Consider the following 17,684-nt stretch of genomic DNA (forward strand, 5'->3'; position numbering starts at 1 on the left):
TAAATCAGGTTTGACTACATTTTTTTCTGATCTTCATTTAATGCATAAACCATAAAATGCATACTTTTTAAAAATGCGCAGCTAACTTGTTCCAAAGTAAAAACAGAGTGCACAGGCTCAAAGTTAGATTTAAAAAAAAACTAGAGAAGACAGTTTTTAACAATAATTGACACTGAGGATTATTAAATTCTTAATCTGGAAGCATCAAATCTCCTTCTATCCAGCCAATATACAGCAACAATTTGAGGGTTGTAGTTATTACAAAACCACTATCAATAATACTAGACTCAATCTTTATAACCCAATTATTTTATAAAAATACAGCAGCACCTGTTGCTCAAATTTTCTGTTTATATCCAGTGAAATACTTCCATTACATTTTACAAATTTAGCTACGTTTAACTTATTTTTTCCAAATACACAAACAAAAACATGCAAGCCAAGACCAACAACAATGCATGCAATATTTATCTTACTTTGTGTTCCATTTAAATATCCAGCAAACGTTGAGTGACAACCAGTTGAAGCATGTTCAGATCCATCCACAGCATGCTTGTTATAATGGGACACAAGAGCCCCATCTATAGCTGGATATTCACGGCCCACTGCAGCAGCTAAACTGAATAAGCTTGGTCGCCTGAATCCTAGCGGAGCTGAAAAATCAGGTTTCATAGTGACTTCAGCAACTGGAGCATTTATATTGAAGTGGCTGCCTTTATTGTTGAATACTTTATTTTTACTGGCTGTATTTAACTCACTGGAGTTAATTTTAGAGAAGTGGTGTAAACTCCATGATTGTACGTTTTGATTTTGTTGGTCTTGACCATAAATTGGGTTTTGGCTGGATACATTGCTTGACTCTCTGAGCAATTCTTGATTTGTACAATTAGTCCAAGGTTCCTTACCAGATTCAGTCAAGGTCCACGCTGAGCTACACCTAGAAGTCGAGTTAGAAATTTGTTGTCTGCCACTCTCCAAATAGAGATTTGACATAGACTCTGCTCTTGGTCTACTCTTTGTAAGTGATCGTGAAACCTGACTATGGGACTGTTTGTGACTGTTTTGAAGTTTTGCTTCATTTAGATCAGAGTGACAATGTTGTTTGTGCAGAATATCCCCACTTGAAAAATTCAAAACGTTTCCTACTGAGTAGCATCTAGACTGGATGGAAGAATGTGGTATGTGATCGTTCTTTAAATTAGTCAGATTCTGACAGCTGCCTGCTGTTAGGTGCTCTTTGAAAACAACTTTTCCGTAGTTTTTCACATTCTGGTTTAGATGTCTAACACATTCTTTTTGATTGATGTTTTGTTCAGATGTATATTCCATTTCCTCTTGTAGTTGTTCTGGTTGAAATAAAGGGTTATTTTCTTCTGAAACATCTTTGCGAATTAAGCTTAGTAATAGGCACTCTGTTGATTTGAAAGAGTGTGTATGTCTATTCAAATGCTGTGATTTTGCTGGCTGTGGGCAATAGAGCTCATCCAAATTCTTGCGCTTTCCTTGCGATCTGTTTGAGACCATGATGTAGCCACACAAAACTAGCAGAAAACCAAAACACGTTTAGATACACTGAATGCAAATGAACAGCAAACATTAGCAATGAGCTCAGCAAGGACAAAATATAAAGCTCACTGCAAAGTGTGTTAGTAACATTGAAAACACAGACTGTAAAATACATGCAGCAACAGTTACTGATGGGCATAATTAACTTTAATGTTTATATCCCTTCTGAAAAGCACTTGTAAAAACTATAGGTCAAAGCAAGCATCAAGTATCATAAAAAAATCAGATTCACAGCTACAGATGGTAGAATCTTTCCATTATTCTTGTTTCCATGGACCTACCCAATATATTTACAAAGAGTTCATAAAATTCAAATGTAAGTAGAGGCTCAGGAAGGTTCACAAAGTAGTCTGCAACTGTTTTGAATACATCTCGCTCAAAACCAGGATAACTTGGCTGGGTCAGGTCATTGTTCCGGGGCCCTGCAAAAACATAACAACACTAATATTAACAAAAATACAGGGGGAAGCAATAATGAAGTTCAAACAAAGTACCAGGACCTGTATAAAACTAAGTAGAATAAGTTCAAAGCATTTCCAGCTAAAATTTTTAAATTGTTACAAATTTCACATCTCAATGTCTCATCGGTATTATTCTCACCATATTCAGCAAGTGGTGGATAGAAGCCTTGCTATAGGCTTTGAGCATATCACCTATGCTGACATTTCAGTTCAGCTCTTCCACCAGAGGGCACGCAACAGTATTTTCTGACAGATATTCTTATGTCTCAATTTACAATGAATAATAGAAAAAGCAAAAAACTATTACTGGCAGATTCCCTGCGATGTTTCTTAAGGTAAATCAGCAAATTCAATTTTGTACCAAAGGATATTTGGATTACATTGGAGTTAACATAAATTTAAAGTGAAACCAAAAGAGAAAATGCTGGAAAATCTCAGTAGGTCTGGCAACATCTGTAAGGAGAGAATAGAGCTGACGTTTTGAGTCTAATTGACCCTTTGTCAAAGCTTAAAAAAAAGGGGAGAAATAGGGAGGTATTTATACGAGGCCGAGAGAAGGCGAGTCATGGCTCCAGAAGCAAAAGGTAACAATAAAGAGATGATAATGACAGTGCATAGAGAGATTATAGGGAGATAAGGAGCTGTGAATGACCAAGGCTGAAGACAGTGCTGTGTGACAAAATATGTGGGGGAAGGGGGGCGGGGGGGAAAGAGGGTGATTGTCTCTGTTTCTCTCGCTCCCACTCTCTCATCACCTTTTTCTCTCCTTTTTCCCCTTTGCTACCCTTCTCCCTTGTTTTCCATTTTGCCTCTGCCTCACCCAGTTAGACTCGAAATGTCAGCTCTTCTCTCCTTACAGATGCTGCCAGACATGCTGAGATTTTCCAGCATTTTCTCTTTTGGTTTCAGATTCCAGCATCCACAGTAATTTGCTTTTATCCACTAATTTAAAGTGATTCAACTCAAATCCACTTTCTATTAAAAAATGCAGTCAGATTTATCTTTACTGATGTTTTGGAATTAAAGTTTGCAAATCCACCCTTTATTCTTTTGAAATACAATTGACTGTTCTATTCTACATCCATTACTTTATTCATACAGTTAATATCAATTCCTCATTGTATAGCATCTTGCTGTGTATTCTGAAGATGGTCAGCTGAAGTTAGATTACTGTTTCATGGTGTGAAACATGTAATTCCAGGAATGGGTGTGGAGGCAAGAAGTCTGTACAAATTTCAATGCATGCAATCTTGCCCCTATCCTACTTGTATCAGGGATCACCACTTGTATGAGGATTACCAAATTTTAGGAACTTAAAAGGGTTAGATGGGATCAGTTTATTCTCCCCCAAACTCCAAAGCCCTGTCAGAAAACAATTTTTTCTTGTTTCATTATTTTCTCTTTGCTCCCAATTCCTGCTCCTCTTTCCAGCTGCACTTTTCACCTTTCACCTGTCCACAGGTATTTCTGGGGTCTGATAGTAGCCCCACTATCCTCTGACCTTCACGATAGAGAGAGATTGTAACCAAAGACCTTTAGAGTGTTAAAATGGCCTATATTATTTCGCTATATGTTGGGACTCCAGATAATCTAAAAATGTGCTCGAGATGAAGAACAAAAGGATTACAGAGACAATTATACCCTTGCATTCAATTGCAAAAGATTAACATATACTAATTAAGAGGAATAGTTATCTAAAACAGAATTATTATTATTGATTAGAATGACTAGAATCATACATAGAATGACTATAATAAATCACTACATATGTATGCCTATCTAATTGTAATATATGGTTTGTGCGAAGGCTCATACATATCATCAGGTCTGATTGCACCTTGGACTAGAATTTCTCCTTACAAAATGGCTCATGCCAGATTTGTGCACATCAATTACCTTCCCTTATCAAAAGTTCCTGGTGTTTTAGTGGCCTCTTTCAATGCTTAGAGGTTCAACAAATAAAACAGTTTTGACTGAGGACATTACATTATTCCTTACAGTACATGGTTTTATTACCTGGTTGTTGCTTTACTACTTTTCCAATACAACACACGGAGAGTCTAAAACTCAATTGCTAAAAAGAACTGCACTGATATTTTCACTGCGATACAAGTGAAATCAGCTACCTCTAGTTATTTGAATCCATTAACCAGTTATTTCATTGTATGTTGACAACTTACAGTTTGCTAGACATTTCATAGCAGATAGTACCCAATGAGGCAGGTCCTCTACAAAACAAAAAGAGAAATGTTTGAGGAAGAAATTCTATGTACTAAAGAAGTGTTGAAAACTTCAAAAATTATTAGATTAACTTTCATTGGCTACCCATGATTCAGTGCATTGAAGCTGCCAAAATTTTATAAATTACCAAACCTAATTTAATTCAGAGAGGGAGAGAAGAGGAGAAAGAAAAAGAAACAATTTTATACTTAGCCAGGAGTTAGAGCAAGTTTTCATCCTGTAATTTCCTGGTAAGCATCCAAGACCAGCTTGGAGATATCAAGAATTCTAGATGGCATCTAAACTGCCCAAGGGAAGTTTCAACTGGCTGAATAATTATCACATAACCTGCATTATGAAGCATTCAGAACAAGCGCAGTCTCAGCCAGACAAGACAATCTGGCCCTACCTATTTTATCTACCTATAATGGATAATTCACTAAAACAAGTATTCTATACTGCATAAACAACTGTTATCAAATGTATTGTACAGATAAGACATTAATCAAACCACCACATTCAATGACCAGTAATAAATGAATGTAAAAATAGAAGATTTCTACAAACATATGCATCGTGGAACAAGTAGCCTGTCTCCAATTTCTATTTGACAATATTATATACTGTTAGAAAGATAGAGGTAGTCTCACCCGACTTGTCTTGTAATATTACAACTCCATGTTTACTGACATTATGTACATTGTACAAAATGTACTGTGGGATAACTTGAGAGAAATCGAGCACATCATTTAATGCAGCCAAACCCAAGATCTTCTGTAGGCTGGAATAAACACCACAATATAGAATGACCAATATTCAAAAGCAAATTCAAGCCTTTTCATTGTCAAAGAAGAACAGGTTGTAATTTGTTTTTTTATGCTTTTACTAATCAGCAAGAGTTAAAATTATTGAGAGAAAATTTTATTTGATTAGTAACTGGTCAAAATTACTAAACCTACTCAAAATTTAAAATTTTTAAAAAGTGACTGCATCAAGCACTCATCCCTTTAGCTTTGTTGGGTTTTTCCATCTTGAAGTTCAGCATTGTACAGCTTTCTCTAACAGCCCTACTAACAAAAGATCACAAATGAATTTGGAATGCATTTTTTAAATACAATACAAAATGTCAATCAGACTGTAGATGCCCATTTGTATCACACATGGGGATTAAAGACAGGGAAATTTAAAAGGACAGTGCCTGTGTTCTGGTCTTATAGACCCTCTTGCTTACTGCCAATTCCAATTATTAGACCAGCCAGGAAATCTTTTTCCATTTTAATACATTTTGTTTTAGCCACAAAATCACCATAACAAATGTTTAATAACTTAAGATGTATCGCAAATGTTAGCCAATACGAATAATCGAGAAATAGAATAATGAGAGTCACTCAAGGTTATCACATGTCAAACTTTCTGTATAGCCAAAATCAATTGGAAGGATGTCTCAAGCCCAATCTTTTGGAAACTTAAAATTGGAGAATTATATTAAAAAGGTACAAATGAGCAAATCACAGTTGTAACGTTCCAGTATCTACATGAAAACTTCCCTTGAATGTATCTTTCATTATTACTTTATTTTCTCTCAATAGAGAAAAATGAAATTTGTAAAATTTTGCACAGAAATCAGACATTTCAGTAAATTTTGAAGAATGGCTTTGGAATGGTCTTTCAGATGGAATTAGACCCAATTCCAAAGCATTGACAAGTTTATAAATGAAAATCAGTAGCAAAGTTAGATTAAAGTTATTGATAGATGAAAGGACACAATTATGGAAAAATATTCCAGTGAGAACACAAATTACATCAGATTCCATTAAGTCAATATTAGGAAGATGGTGAAACTTGACCAGCTGGAATTAGTCCATTCTAGATAAATTTATATTTCTCTTAATTAAGATGGTATGAGCTGTTGGGTGGGGTAGGAGAATCAAAGAGAACAACTTGCAACAGAAAAAGGAGAAAACAAGTAAATTTTGATAAGAGTTGGGTTGTTTTTTTTAAAAACATGGAAAGGGTTGAGAGGTGGAGGACCACTACTATTGACAAAAGTCTTCAGAGTATATATTTCAAGCATATGAGCAGTTGTTAGTTGGGTGGGATGTCAAGATCCACCTCTTCTGCAGTTCATTGTCATTGTACTTATCTCAAACTTTAAAAAAACAACACACTTACTGGTTAAGTGCAACTTCTCTCCAAGTTTCTTCAATGTCAGTTTGTGTAACTTGTCTGACATGTATTTTTGGTTCCTCAGAAATGACCTCTGGCATCTCTTTATCTGTTTCTTCTGCATTCACCTTGTAAGAATTACACAAATTTGACAGAAAATAAAATTAACTTAACTTCATCATAACCTTTGAACTGGTTTCTAAAGAAAGTTGGAATAGGAAAACACAGGCCAAATGATGGTCTACTTATCAAAAATGTAGAGAGCTGACTTGGTATACTAAAGTGTGCAGTAGTGCAATTGCCACTTTAGATAGCTCAGCCACTTGGGCAAAGGGGAAACAGAATTATTTTCTCTAGATGTGCAACAAATTTGTACAAACGTTTATTTGATAGTAAAAGGATTTCCCATGGGTTACTCAACACCCTAGCAAGTGATTTCCAAAATACTTGCTCTGGGTACAATTTTTAGGAGGGGTATTTTATAAACTGTTACAGAAGTCATGGGACAGAGAGCCCATAACTTTCCAGCAACACCCAATTAAGAAAGGAGAAAGGGGAGGAGGCGGGGGCGAGGGCGGGGGAACGGAGAAGAAGGGGGGCGGGGGAACGGAGAAGAAGGGGGGCGGGGGAACGGAGAAGAAGGGGGGGCGGGGGAACGGAGAAGAAGGGGGGCGGGGGAACGGAGAAGAAGGGAGGCGGGGGAACGGAGAAGGGGGGGGGAAGAAGGGGGGGGGGAAGAAGGGGGGGGGGAAGAAGGGGGGGGGGGAAGAAGGGGGGGGGGGAAGAAGGGGGGGGGGGAAGAAGGGGGGGGGGAAGGAGGTGGGGGGGGAGAAAGGAGGGGGGGGGAGAAAGGAGGGGGGGGGAGAAAGGAGGGGGGGGGAGAAAGGAGGGGGGGGGAGAAAGGAGGGGGGGGGAGAAAGGAGGGGGGGGGGAGAAAGGAGGGGGGGGGGAGAAAGGAGGGGGGGGGGAGAAAGGAGGGGGGGGGGAGAAAGGAGGGGGGGGAGAAAGGAGGGGGGGGGAGAAAGGAGGGGGGGGGAGAAAGGAGGGGGGGGGGGAGAAAGGAGGGGGGGGGGAGAAAGGAGGGGGGGGGGAGAAAGGAGGGGGGGGGGGGAGAAAGGAGGGGGGGGAGAAAGGAGGTGGGGGGGGGGAAGGAGGTGGGGGGGGGGAAGGAGGTGGGGGGGGGGGAAGGAGGTGGGGGGGGGGGAAGGAGGTGGGGGGGGGAAGGAGGTGGGGGGGGGGAAGGAGGTGGGGGGGAAGGAGGGGTGGGGGGAAGGAGGGGAAGGGCGTGGGGGGGTGGGGGGAAGGAGGTGGTGTGGGGGTGAAGGAGGGGAAGGGGGTGGGGAAGGAGGGAGCCCATAACTGCACCCAATTAAGAAAGGGGGTGGGGAAAGGAGGGTACGGGGAAATGAAATGGGGGTTGGGGGAGGGTGTGCAAGAGGGGCAAGGCACATGGGTGTCATGGCATACCCAACACCTGACTTGGAGATCATTAAGGTATCCAGATGACATTCCCTCTGGCAAGGAGTATCTTGTGGAAGGCACAGCCTCCCCTATCAGCCATATTGATTGTTCCCTCTTATCATTTACTCCTCCATTTCCACAACCCCAAGTCTGGCTGACTGACAGACAGACTCACCAATCTTCTGGTCTCCATTACTAGCTGCTACACCAAGGCCTTCTGTAATTCATTGAATTCAGTTTGGCCAGTCAGATACATAAATGAATGACATTCACCAAATATCATTACGCTCAGCGTGAAATCGGTCCAATTGAACTATCAGGAAATCATACAGGTGGATTAAGTGGGGGTGGGAGGGGTGTCAGCCAGCAGTTTGATCTTCATAAAATCTATTATTAGGTTTAAGATCTCTAAGCCAACGCTACAAAGGCAACACTAAAGAAAAGTCATTACAGAAAACGGAAATGTAAATGCTTCTCTTGTAAAGATGCAGCACACCTATCCAAGTAAGGAGAGATCCTCATGCAAGTGGCTTTGATAGAGTCACACCTGCCAGGAGCTTGCTCCCCTTCAGGATTATCAACATAATGTTTGGAAGATCAAAGAGCCCTTATCTGTTCAGTATCCCCATTTTTACAATAAATCCACTCAGTTTTCTTCTTAACATATATGGGATACAAAGTTATAAACCAAGCCAAGGGGACCATGTCAATCTTGCAGCTTGAATTTACTTTGGAATTTTGCTGTTAAAAGGATAAAAATGAAATAACTCTTCACTTCTTTCAATGAAGTATCAAAAGGTAGAACTAATGGAAATCCCAGCCACTGGCATAAATTAACAAATAGGACAAATTCTCATACCAGTTTGGCAATTCCAATTCTGTCTTAAACTGCATTAGTCATAATGCTGCCCTTGAGACTTCAATAATTAATCTGGTTAATCTACATTTCAAGGATGTGCATTCATCCTAAAATTACTCTGTTAGTACTATCGTGCCAGACATAAGCTTTGCTTTCAAATCAAACTAGTGTCAGACAAATGTTAAGTCTAACAAAGAAATTGTTGGAAAAAAATCAGCAGGTCTGGCAGCATTTTGGGTCCAGTGATCCTTCAGATTTGTTAGATATAAATATTTTGATGTCCTGATGTGAAATGAACGAATGATCTCGATCCACTTTAAGGCGTTGGGCTACAGAACAAGATTATATTTGAACTCAGTACCAATTAGACAATTCCAAAGGATAACCACCATTTTTAAGCACGATGGTGCAAGGTACTCTATATTAGACTATATTATATTTGACTAGACACTGTTTGAAATGCCAAATAGATGCTTGACTTGGGAAGTGCTCATCAACCAACATTAATCTCTCCATTTTGATGGACTAGACGCTCAGATTATACTTAGTCCCTTTGTTTGTATTGTTGACAAGTGCATCCAATTCAATGGGCTCATAGTTGGGTAACTTCAAGTTTTGTGCTCTGCTATATGTTCTAAAGGTTACAAGTTCACAATATTATTGTTCACTTCTGCTATATGTTCTAAAGGTTACAAGTTCACAATATTATTGTTCACTGAAAAATAAGTCACATGCCAACAGAAATATAACAGAACCTGTACTTCACTCACTCAATCTGATCTACTATATTTACTGCTGACAATGTGGTTTTTCTCTACATCGGAGAGACAAAACTCAGAATTGATGTCTGTTTTGCAAACACCCATGATCTGTCCACAAAAGTGACCCCAAGCCACGACAACATATCACTATGTTCCCACACCAACATCTATCTCAGACTGTAGTGCTCCAGTGCGGTTCAGCTCAAGCTGGAAGAATAGCGACTCATTTTCCACTTGGATACCCTGCAGCCTTCAGAACTTGGTAGAGCTTAATTCCTTTAGGGTCTGAACATCTTTTTTCCCCCATATCCTATATATACCCTCCATACCCTAGGTACTATCAGAACACTAGCTGCTTTCACTAGACCCAGCCAATTTTCACCTACTGTTCCCTGTTATCAGCTTTTCTTACTCACTGGCTAACCATTATTCATCCCTTTATCTGCCTTACTGTCTCTCGCTCCCTCTGGGCTTCATGTCCATCTAACAACCACGCTTTTTCCACCCCACTCCATCTACAGAATATATACTACCACCATTTCCTAGCTACTGTCAGTTTTGTAGAAGGGTCACTGGACCAAAAATGTTAACTCTGCTTACTCCCTGCAGATGGTGCCAGACTGGCTTAAGTTTCTCCAGCAATTTGTTTTTGTTTCAGATTTCAAGTATCCACAGTTCTGTGCTTTATTTTCACTTGCCAAAAGGGTAGACAAGGTAAAAGATGAGCTATTTCCTCTGTTCTCTAGTTAAAAAGCTCCAGACATAGTCTGAAAATTAGGGAAAGACCATTCAGGAAAGATACTACAAAGCAATTCTACACACAGAAGAGATTTTGAACTCTCGGCCACAAACGGCGAATGCTAGATCAGTTGTTAATTTTAACTGAGTTAGTATTTTCACCAAGTTTATTTTTATTCTTTTATCAATTTTGGTTTTGAACTGTGAACTAGGAATTGACAGCTGGAAATGCCAGATGGAATTTGGAATGGCTTACAGAAAAAAGGAAAAAACAGAATAGACTAGGCAAGCCTTTGCTGGTTTGCCAGACCAGGCCTGGAGGTTAACGGCAGGCTGATTCTTGATTAAAAAGAGTTCTTTCAACAACGTCCTGGGAAGAGTATTTCTTTAAACAGATAACAGAAGTTGGCAATTAACAAGTTCAGGCAAAAGCGAGGACTGCAATTGCTGGAGATCAGAGTCTAGATTAGAGTGGTGCTGGAAAAGCACAGCAGGCCAGAAAGCATCTGAGGATGCTGCCTAACCTGCTGTGCTTTTCCAGCACCACTATAATTAAAAAGATCAATCCTAGGAATTGGTCTGGCAAGTCTGGAAAAGACTGTATATTCAAGCAGATGGCAGATGTTGAATGGCAATTGAGGCCTCAAGAAAAGACTGTCTCAGGGGCAGGAACCAGAATTGAAGTTTTTTTAAAAAAAGTTGTGTTTTCTGTGGAGATGAGCTTTGCTGCTGACACACCATGCATATTTGAAAGCTCCCTGTCTAAATCTCCTACAGCAGCTTCTGTAAGCCCAAAGAATAGGAAGGTTAGTGAAAAGTACTGTTATCTGTATCCTTCAATTAGTACACTTGTAAATACGCTGAAGCACCACCTTACAAACAGCATTAGCAACATCCAATGGCAAGAATATGTAGTTTAAAATTCATATTACAAAAAAGCAAATCAGTTGTATTTTCTCAAAAGGACAATGTGTGGAAATGGAAATAATTGAGCAATTAAACAGTACAGATATTCATATGCAGATTAAGAATTCTAATACCTGAAATTGAAGAATGTCATTTTCCTTGGTCATTGTCTTGGGTAATTCACAAAAGCCACCTTTCACCTTGGTACTTCTGCTTGCAGCATTTGTTTTGTGAAATGGAGGAGGACTAGGAACAACTTTCAGTGGGGATGTTGTAGGAAATCTGTTCAAAAGTATATCACCACAATTTTTCAGGTAAGTAAATAGAGTTGCTCTGAAGCCAAGTACAATGTGAAAAAATGCATGCAATGTATTTTAGTTGTAATAACTGCAAGATCAAAACAGGGAACACAAGTCAAAAAGACTTGTAATAACTCAATACGAACCTCAATTAAAGAAAATAATATGTACCCAACAATTCACAATAAACAACGAACGTACAAAAGAGGAGTAGGCAATTTAATCTCTCAAGCCTGGCCTGAAATTCAACAAGATTATTGCTGATCTGCTCTAGACCACAACTCCTGTTTCATGCAAGTTCATCATAGATTTTTGAAATGATAGGAATCAACTCCCTATCAACCACCTCTTGAGGTAATTTCTAGCCTTCCCATCCCTCTGTGGTAAAACAAAAATGCAGGCATTCACTAACCTCTGGGAGAAGACATTCTATGGCATTATAGTTTTAAAATCAGTGCAACTTTATTCTGTAAGCATGGCACCTAGTTTGAGATTCCCCATTAGTTGAACCATCTTCTCAACATCTACCTTGTCAAGCCATCTCAATCTAATATTTTGTAACAAAAAAAAAATCACCTTTCATTCATCTAAGCTCCAACCAAATTAATTTATTTAACTATTATTAATAATTCAAACTCTTCATTTCAGGAATCAGCGTTGTGAATTTCGTTTGAAAAACCTCCAATGTCAGTACATCCTTTTATATTTATATTTTCCAACATCAACCTTTTCAGAGATGTTGTTACACACTTCTGGAGCATATGGCATTGAGACAAGACGCCTGGATTCAAAGGCCAGAAGACCACAATTGCCTCTGATCTTTTCCTGTAGCTACTATATTCACATGACAAGTCCAGTTGAGTTTCTGGTCAATGGTAACCCCTAGGATGTTGATAGAGGGAATTCAGTGATGGTCACACCATTGAATGTCAAGGGCAGAGCAAGAATGTCTCTTATTTGAGACGGTCATTACCTGGCATGTGTGTGGTGCAAATGTTACTTGCCACTTGTCAGTCTAAGCCTAGCATCAGTGGTGGGCAAGATGTTGGAGTGAATCCAGAGGGATAGGATTTACATGTATTTGGAAAAGCAAGGACTGATTAGGGATAGTCAGTATGGCTTTGTGCGTGGGAAACCATGTCCCATGAATTTGATTTAGTTTTTTGTAGTAACAAAGAAGATTAATAAGGACAGAGTGGTGGATGTGATCTATATGTACTTCAGTAAGACGTTCGCCAAGGTGCCTCATGGTACACTGGTGAGTAAAGTTAGATCTCATGAAATACAGGGAGAACTAGCCATTTGAATACAGAACGGACTTGAAGGTAGAAGACAGAGGGTGGTGGTGGAGGGTTGCTTTTCAGACTGGAGGCTTGTGACCAGTGGTATGGCACAAGGATTGGTGCTTGGTCCACTACTTTTTGCCATTTATATAAATGATTTGGAAATGAACATAGGAGGTACAGTTAGTAAGTTTGCAGATGACACCAAAATTGGTGGTGTATGGACACGTATGGACAGCAGAAAAGGTTACCTCAGATTACAACGGGATCTTGATCAGAGGGACCAAAGGGTGGAGGAGTGGCAGATGGAGTTTAATTTAGATAAATGTGAGGTGCTGCATTTTGAAAAAAGCAAATCAGTGCAGGACTTCTACACTTCACGATAAGGTCCTGGAGAATGTTGCTGAACAAAGACCTTGGAATGCAGGTTCATAGTTCCTCAAAAGTAGAGCCGCAGCGGCGTTTGGTATGCTTTCCTTCATATGCCAGAGCATTGAGTATAGACGTTGGGAGGTCATGTTGCAGCTGTATAGGACATTGGTTAGGCTACTGTTTGAATATTGCATGCAATTCTGGTCTCCTTCCTATCGAAAGGATGTTGTGAAACCTGAAAGGGCTTAGAAAAGATTTACCAGGAATTTGCCAGGGTTGGAGGAATTGAGCTATAGGGAAAGGTTGGGGCTGTTTTCCCTGGAGTCTTGGAGATTGAGGGGAGTCTTTATGGAGATTTGTAAAAATTATAAGGAGTTTGAATAGGATAAATAGTCAAGATCTTTTCCTGAAGTAGGGGCTTGAAAAGCAATGTTTCAGGCAAAAGCCCTTCATCAGGAATCTGATGAAGGGCTTTTGCCCGATATGTCAATTTTCCTGCTCCTCGAATGCTGCTTGACCTGCTGTGCTTTTCCAGTGCCACTCTAATCTAGACTCCGATTTCCAGCATCTGCAGTCCTCACTTTTGCCTGGGGGAAAAAAAGAAGAGTCCAGAACGAGGTTTAGGGCGAGAGGGGAAAGATTTAAAAAGGGACCTAAGGGGTAACTTTTTCCACAACAGAGGGTGATGCATGTATGGAATGAGCCGCCAGAGGAAGTGGAGGAGGCTGGTTCAATTACAACATTTAAAAGGCATCTGGATGGGTATATGAATAGGAAGGGTTTAGAGGGATATGGGCCAACTGCTGGCAAATGGGACGGGATTAGGTTGGGATGTCTGGTCAGCATGGACAAGTTGAACTGAAGGATCTGTTTCCATGCTGTACATCTCCATCACTCTAAGCCTGGATATTGTCCAGATCTTGCTACATTTGAACTTAGACTCCTTCAGAATCTGAGGAAATGTAGTTGTGCTTGAATGGACATGAGGTTTGATTTCATAATAGTCAAATCTAAAGGAGGAAAAGATGGCCGTATGAAACAAATTGGAGTGTGAAGTGGTGGGAGGTGGATAGAGGGGAGATAGAGCAAAGTTGAAGTAAGAACTCCAGATTGATTGGAAACAAAAACAAAAATTAAATAAAAGTAAAGTAAATTCTAAGATTTGGTAATCTTTGCTATTGTAGATCATTATTGCTCATAGAAGATAAGGCTTTGGCTAATTGCTTTGATTAACATATCAAACCATAAAACTTGAACCACAAAAAAAATGTACTTTGTGAATGAATGCTTAGACATTCAAAAATATAACTTGTATGATCTATGCACCAATAACTGTGTTGGAATACACAATTATGAACACTTTAGGATATTCCAAGAAATAGCTAACCATACTGTAAATGCAAATTCCTTCATCTCTTTTCTTACCTGTAGAGCTGGCTATTATCATCAAGGTTCTCTGCTCCCCATCTTCCCTTTATATCTTCAATTACATGATTCTTCAAAAACTTCCTCAATAGTTGTAGAGTCTGTTGTCTTGTCACTTCTGGCCCAAAATTACTGTTACTTCTCAGTAGTTCATGTAGCCAATCCACTGCTTCAGAAGCCATGAAACAGTTAGTGTATTTTTTCAAGTGCATTCTATGTTTTTTCAGAGGCATTCCTGCCCTAAAAAGCTTGGTCAATTCATTCCACTGAAAAAAAAAGGAAAAAATAAAACCTCCTCCAACACAGTTCAGGAAAACTTGACAATTGGACAGGAGCTATTTTAAAATTTAGATTAGATTAGATTACTTAGTGTGGAAACAGGCCCTTCAGCCCAGCAAGTCCACACCGATCCTTCGAAGAGCAACCAACCCAGACTCATTCTCCTACATTTACCCCTTCACTTAACACTACGGGAAATTTAGCATGCACCTAACCTGCACATTTTTCGACTGTGGGAGGAAACCCACAGACACGGGGAGAATGTGCAAACTCCAGACAGACAGTTGCCTGAGGCGGGAATTGAACCCAGGTCTCTGGCGCGGTGAGGCAGCAGTGCTAACCACTGTGCCACCGTGCCGCCCTTTTCATTTCTCTAATTCATCTCTCTATTGCAATAAACTGGTAACAACTCAGAATAAGTACAATTTTTAAAAAAAGTACATTGAGGAATACTTAAAAATATTCTTTCACATACTGGACTTTGTTGGCAAAGCTAACATTAATTGTGATTTCCTAATTGTCTTTGGTAAGATGGTGGTGTGGTCTAAGTGCATTAAAAACAAAATTGATTAGAGACCCACCTGATTACAGTCACACCACTTACATCTGGAGCAGCCCCTTTGAAAGCAATGGCCATAACTTCAATCCAATGAGAGGTGAGATGACTTAGCTAATTATAGATTGCAGAATTTTTTTTAAAACTTGTTTCTGGATTACTGTTCAGTTTGCAGACAAACACAAAGCTGGGTGGAAAGGTGAACTGAGAGAAGGATATAGCCATGTTTTTGTGTAATTTGGACAAGTTGAGTGGTCCAACACGTGGCAGAAATAAGTGGATGAATGCAAGGTTATCCATTTTTACCAGCAAAAACTAAAGGCAGATTGCCTGAATGACAATAGATTGGAATAGTAGGAAGTGCAACATCTTTTGGATGTCATTGTGCAACAGTTGTTGAAAGGAAAGCATGCAGGTAGTAAATGCTATGTTAGCCTTTGTAGCAAGGGAATGAGTGTTAGAGCAGGTAAGTCTTTCTGCAATTTTACCTGGTCTTGGTGAAACCTCACATGGAGTATGATGTGCATTTTAGTCTCCTTTTCAGATGATAGATATTCTGGCAATGGAGGGTGTGCAACAAAAATTTACTAGACTAACTCCTGAGATGACAGGACAGAAGAAAGAGAGACTTGATTGGTTTTGACTATAATCACTGGAAGTTAGACAAACAACATTGGATACAGAACCAAAATCTAGCTGGATTAGATTGGGTGGAATACAGAATTTTCATGATAGAAACTGAAAATTGGAACAGGAATAAGATATTCAAGCCACTACCTATGATCATGGCTGATCATCCAACTCAGTACCTTGTTCCAGCTTTCTCCCCATACCCTTGATCCCTTTTGCCCCAAGAGATCTATTAAACTGGTTTTAAAAACATTCAACGTTTTGAACTCAATCGCTTTCTGTGGCAGGGAATTCCATAGGCTCACCACTTTCCAGATGACTCCTCATCTGTACCAGGGAGTCGAGAACCAGGGGTCACTAAGAATACAGGGTAACCCTTTTGGGGCTGATGAGAAGTTTCTTTACCCAGAGGATGGTGAGCCTGTGGAATTCTCTGCCAAAGAAAGCAGTTGAGACCAAAACATCGAGCATTTTCAAGGAGTTAGACACATTTGATTAGAAGGACTAGAATTTAAATAATTGACGGCATAGGAAAACTTAATTTTAACAAAAGGTAACAGCAGTATGATTGAAGTTGACAAGTGTTGAAATTTAAGAGATTTACTCACAATAACATTTTCCCCAATGTTATCTCCTTCACTACAGATGAAGTGGAGGATGGACATCATAGTACAGTACAGAAGAATCCAACATGCAGCCGCACGAGATGCGGCTACGTCTACCTGTTTGCTGGAAACCATGAGCATCCGCAGGGGAGCCGGCTACGCCTGCCTGTTTGTCGGAAGCCATGGGCACCCGCACAAGATGCGACTACGCCTACCTGTTTGTCCGAAGCCATGGGCACCAGGCTATACCTGCCCGTTTGTCGGAAGCCGTGGGCACTGGCACGGGAGCCGGCTACACCTCCCTGTTTGTCAGATATATGGAATGGTCCATCTTCCATAGTTACACCAGCGCCATCTCCCATCTGTTCCTCTGCTACATCAGTGACTGTATCAGCGCTGCCTTGTGCTCTCACGAGGAGGTTGAACAGTTCATCAACTTTACTAACACCTTCCACGTCGACTTCATATTCACCAGGACCATCTCAGACATCTCCTTCCTCTTTTTGGACATCACCGTCACCAGCGACCAACTAACTGCAGACATCTACCAGAAGCCCACTGACTCCCAAGCTAGCTGGACTACACCTCCTCCAAACCTACTCCTGTAGGAGAGCCATCCCTTATTCCCAATTCCTCCACCTCTGCTGTGTCTCTTCCCAGGGTGACCAATTCCACCTCAAAGTCCCAGATGGCCTCCTTCTTCTATGATTGCATCTTCCCTTCTCACATCGTTGATAATGCTCGTCCACTTCACTGTCCTTAAACCCCACCCCTCTCAACGCAACAAGGACAGAACCCCCTAGCCCTCACCTTCTATATACATCGCATCATCCTCCACTGCTTCCAAAGATATATTTCCCTCCCTACCCTTATCAGCATTCTGGAGAGGCCATTCACTCCGCGACTCCCTCGTCAGGTCCACGCACCCCACCCCCACCCCAAGCCCAAACTTAAACCCCACTCCTGGCACCTTTCCCAACTACTGCATGGAAATGCAAAACCTGCTCCCACACCACTCCCCTCACCTCCGTCCAAGGCCCTAAGGGATCCATTTACATCCATCAGAAATTTACCTGGAACTCTACCAATGTCATCTA

At 40.3% G+C, this 17,684-nt stretch overlaps 1 protein-coding gene across 3 annotated transcripts in view; it reads right to left on the reverse strand.

The window, feature by feature from the left end:
* Positions 1–17,684, reverse strand: part of LOC140479842 (DEP domain-containing protein 1B-like) — a 32,530-nt gene that overhangs the window by 13,524 nt on the left and 1,322 nt on the right. For 2 of the 3 annotated variants that reach the window (XM_072574139.1, XM_072574138.1), the window contains exons 2-8: positions 14,518–14,783; positions 11,273–11,420; positions 6,420–6,541; positions 4,898–5,028; positions 4,208–4,255; positions 1,848–1,988; positions 477–1,541 (exon numbers count right to left, since the gene is read on the reverse strand). In XM_072574139.1, the coding sequence (XP_072430240.1) occupies positions 477–1,541; positions 1,848–1,988; positions 4,208–4,255; positions 4,898–5,028; positions 6,420–6,541; positions 11,273–11,420; positions 14,518–14,783 (1,921 nt within the window). The remainder of the gene's footprint in view (positions 1–476; positions 1,542–1,847; positions 1,989–4,207; positions 4,256–4,897; positions 5,029–6,419; positions 6,542–11,272; positions 11,421–14,517; positions 14,784–17,684) is intronic. The other variant, XM_072574140.1, reaches the window with a different exon arrangement.

Source organism: Chiloscyllium punctatum, chromosome 7, assembly GCF_047496795.1.
Source record: "Chiloscyllium punctatum isolate Juve2018m chromosome 7, sChiPun1.3, whole genome shotgun sequence".
NCBI lineage: Eukaryota > Metazoa > Chordata > Chondrichthyes > Orectolobiformes > Hemiscylliidae > Chiloscyllium > Chiloscyllium punctatum.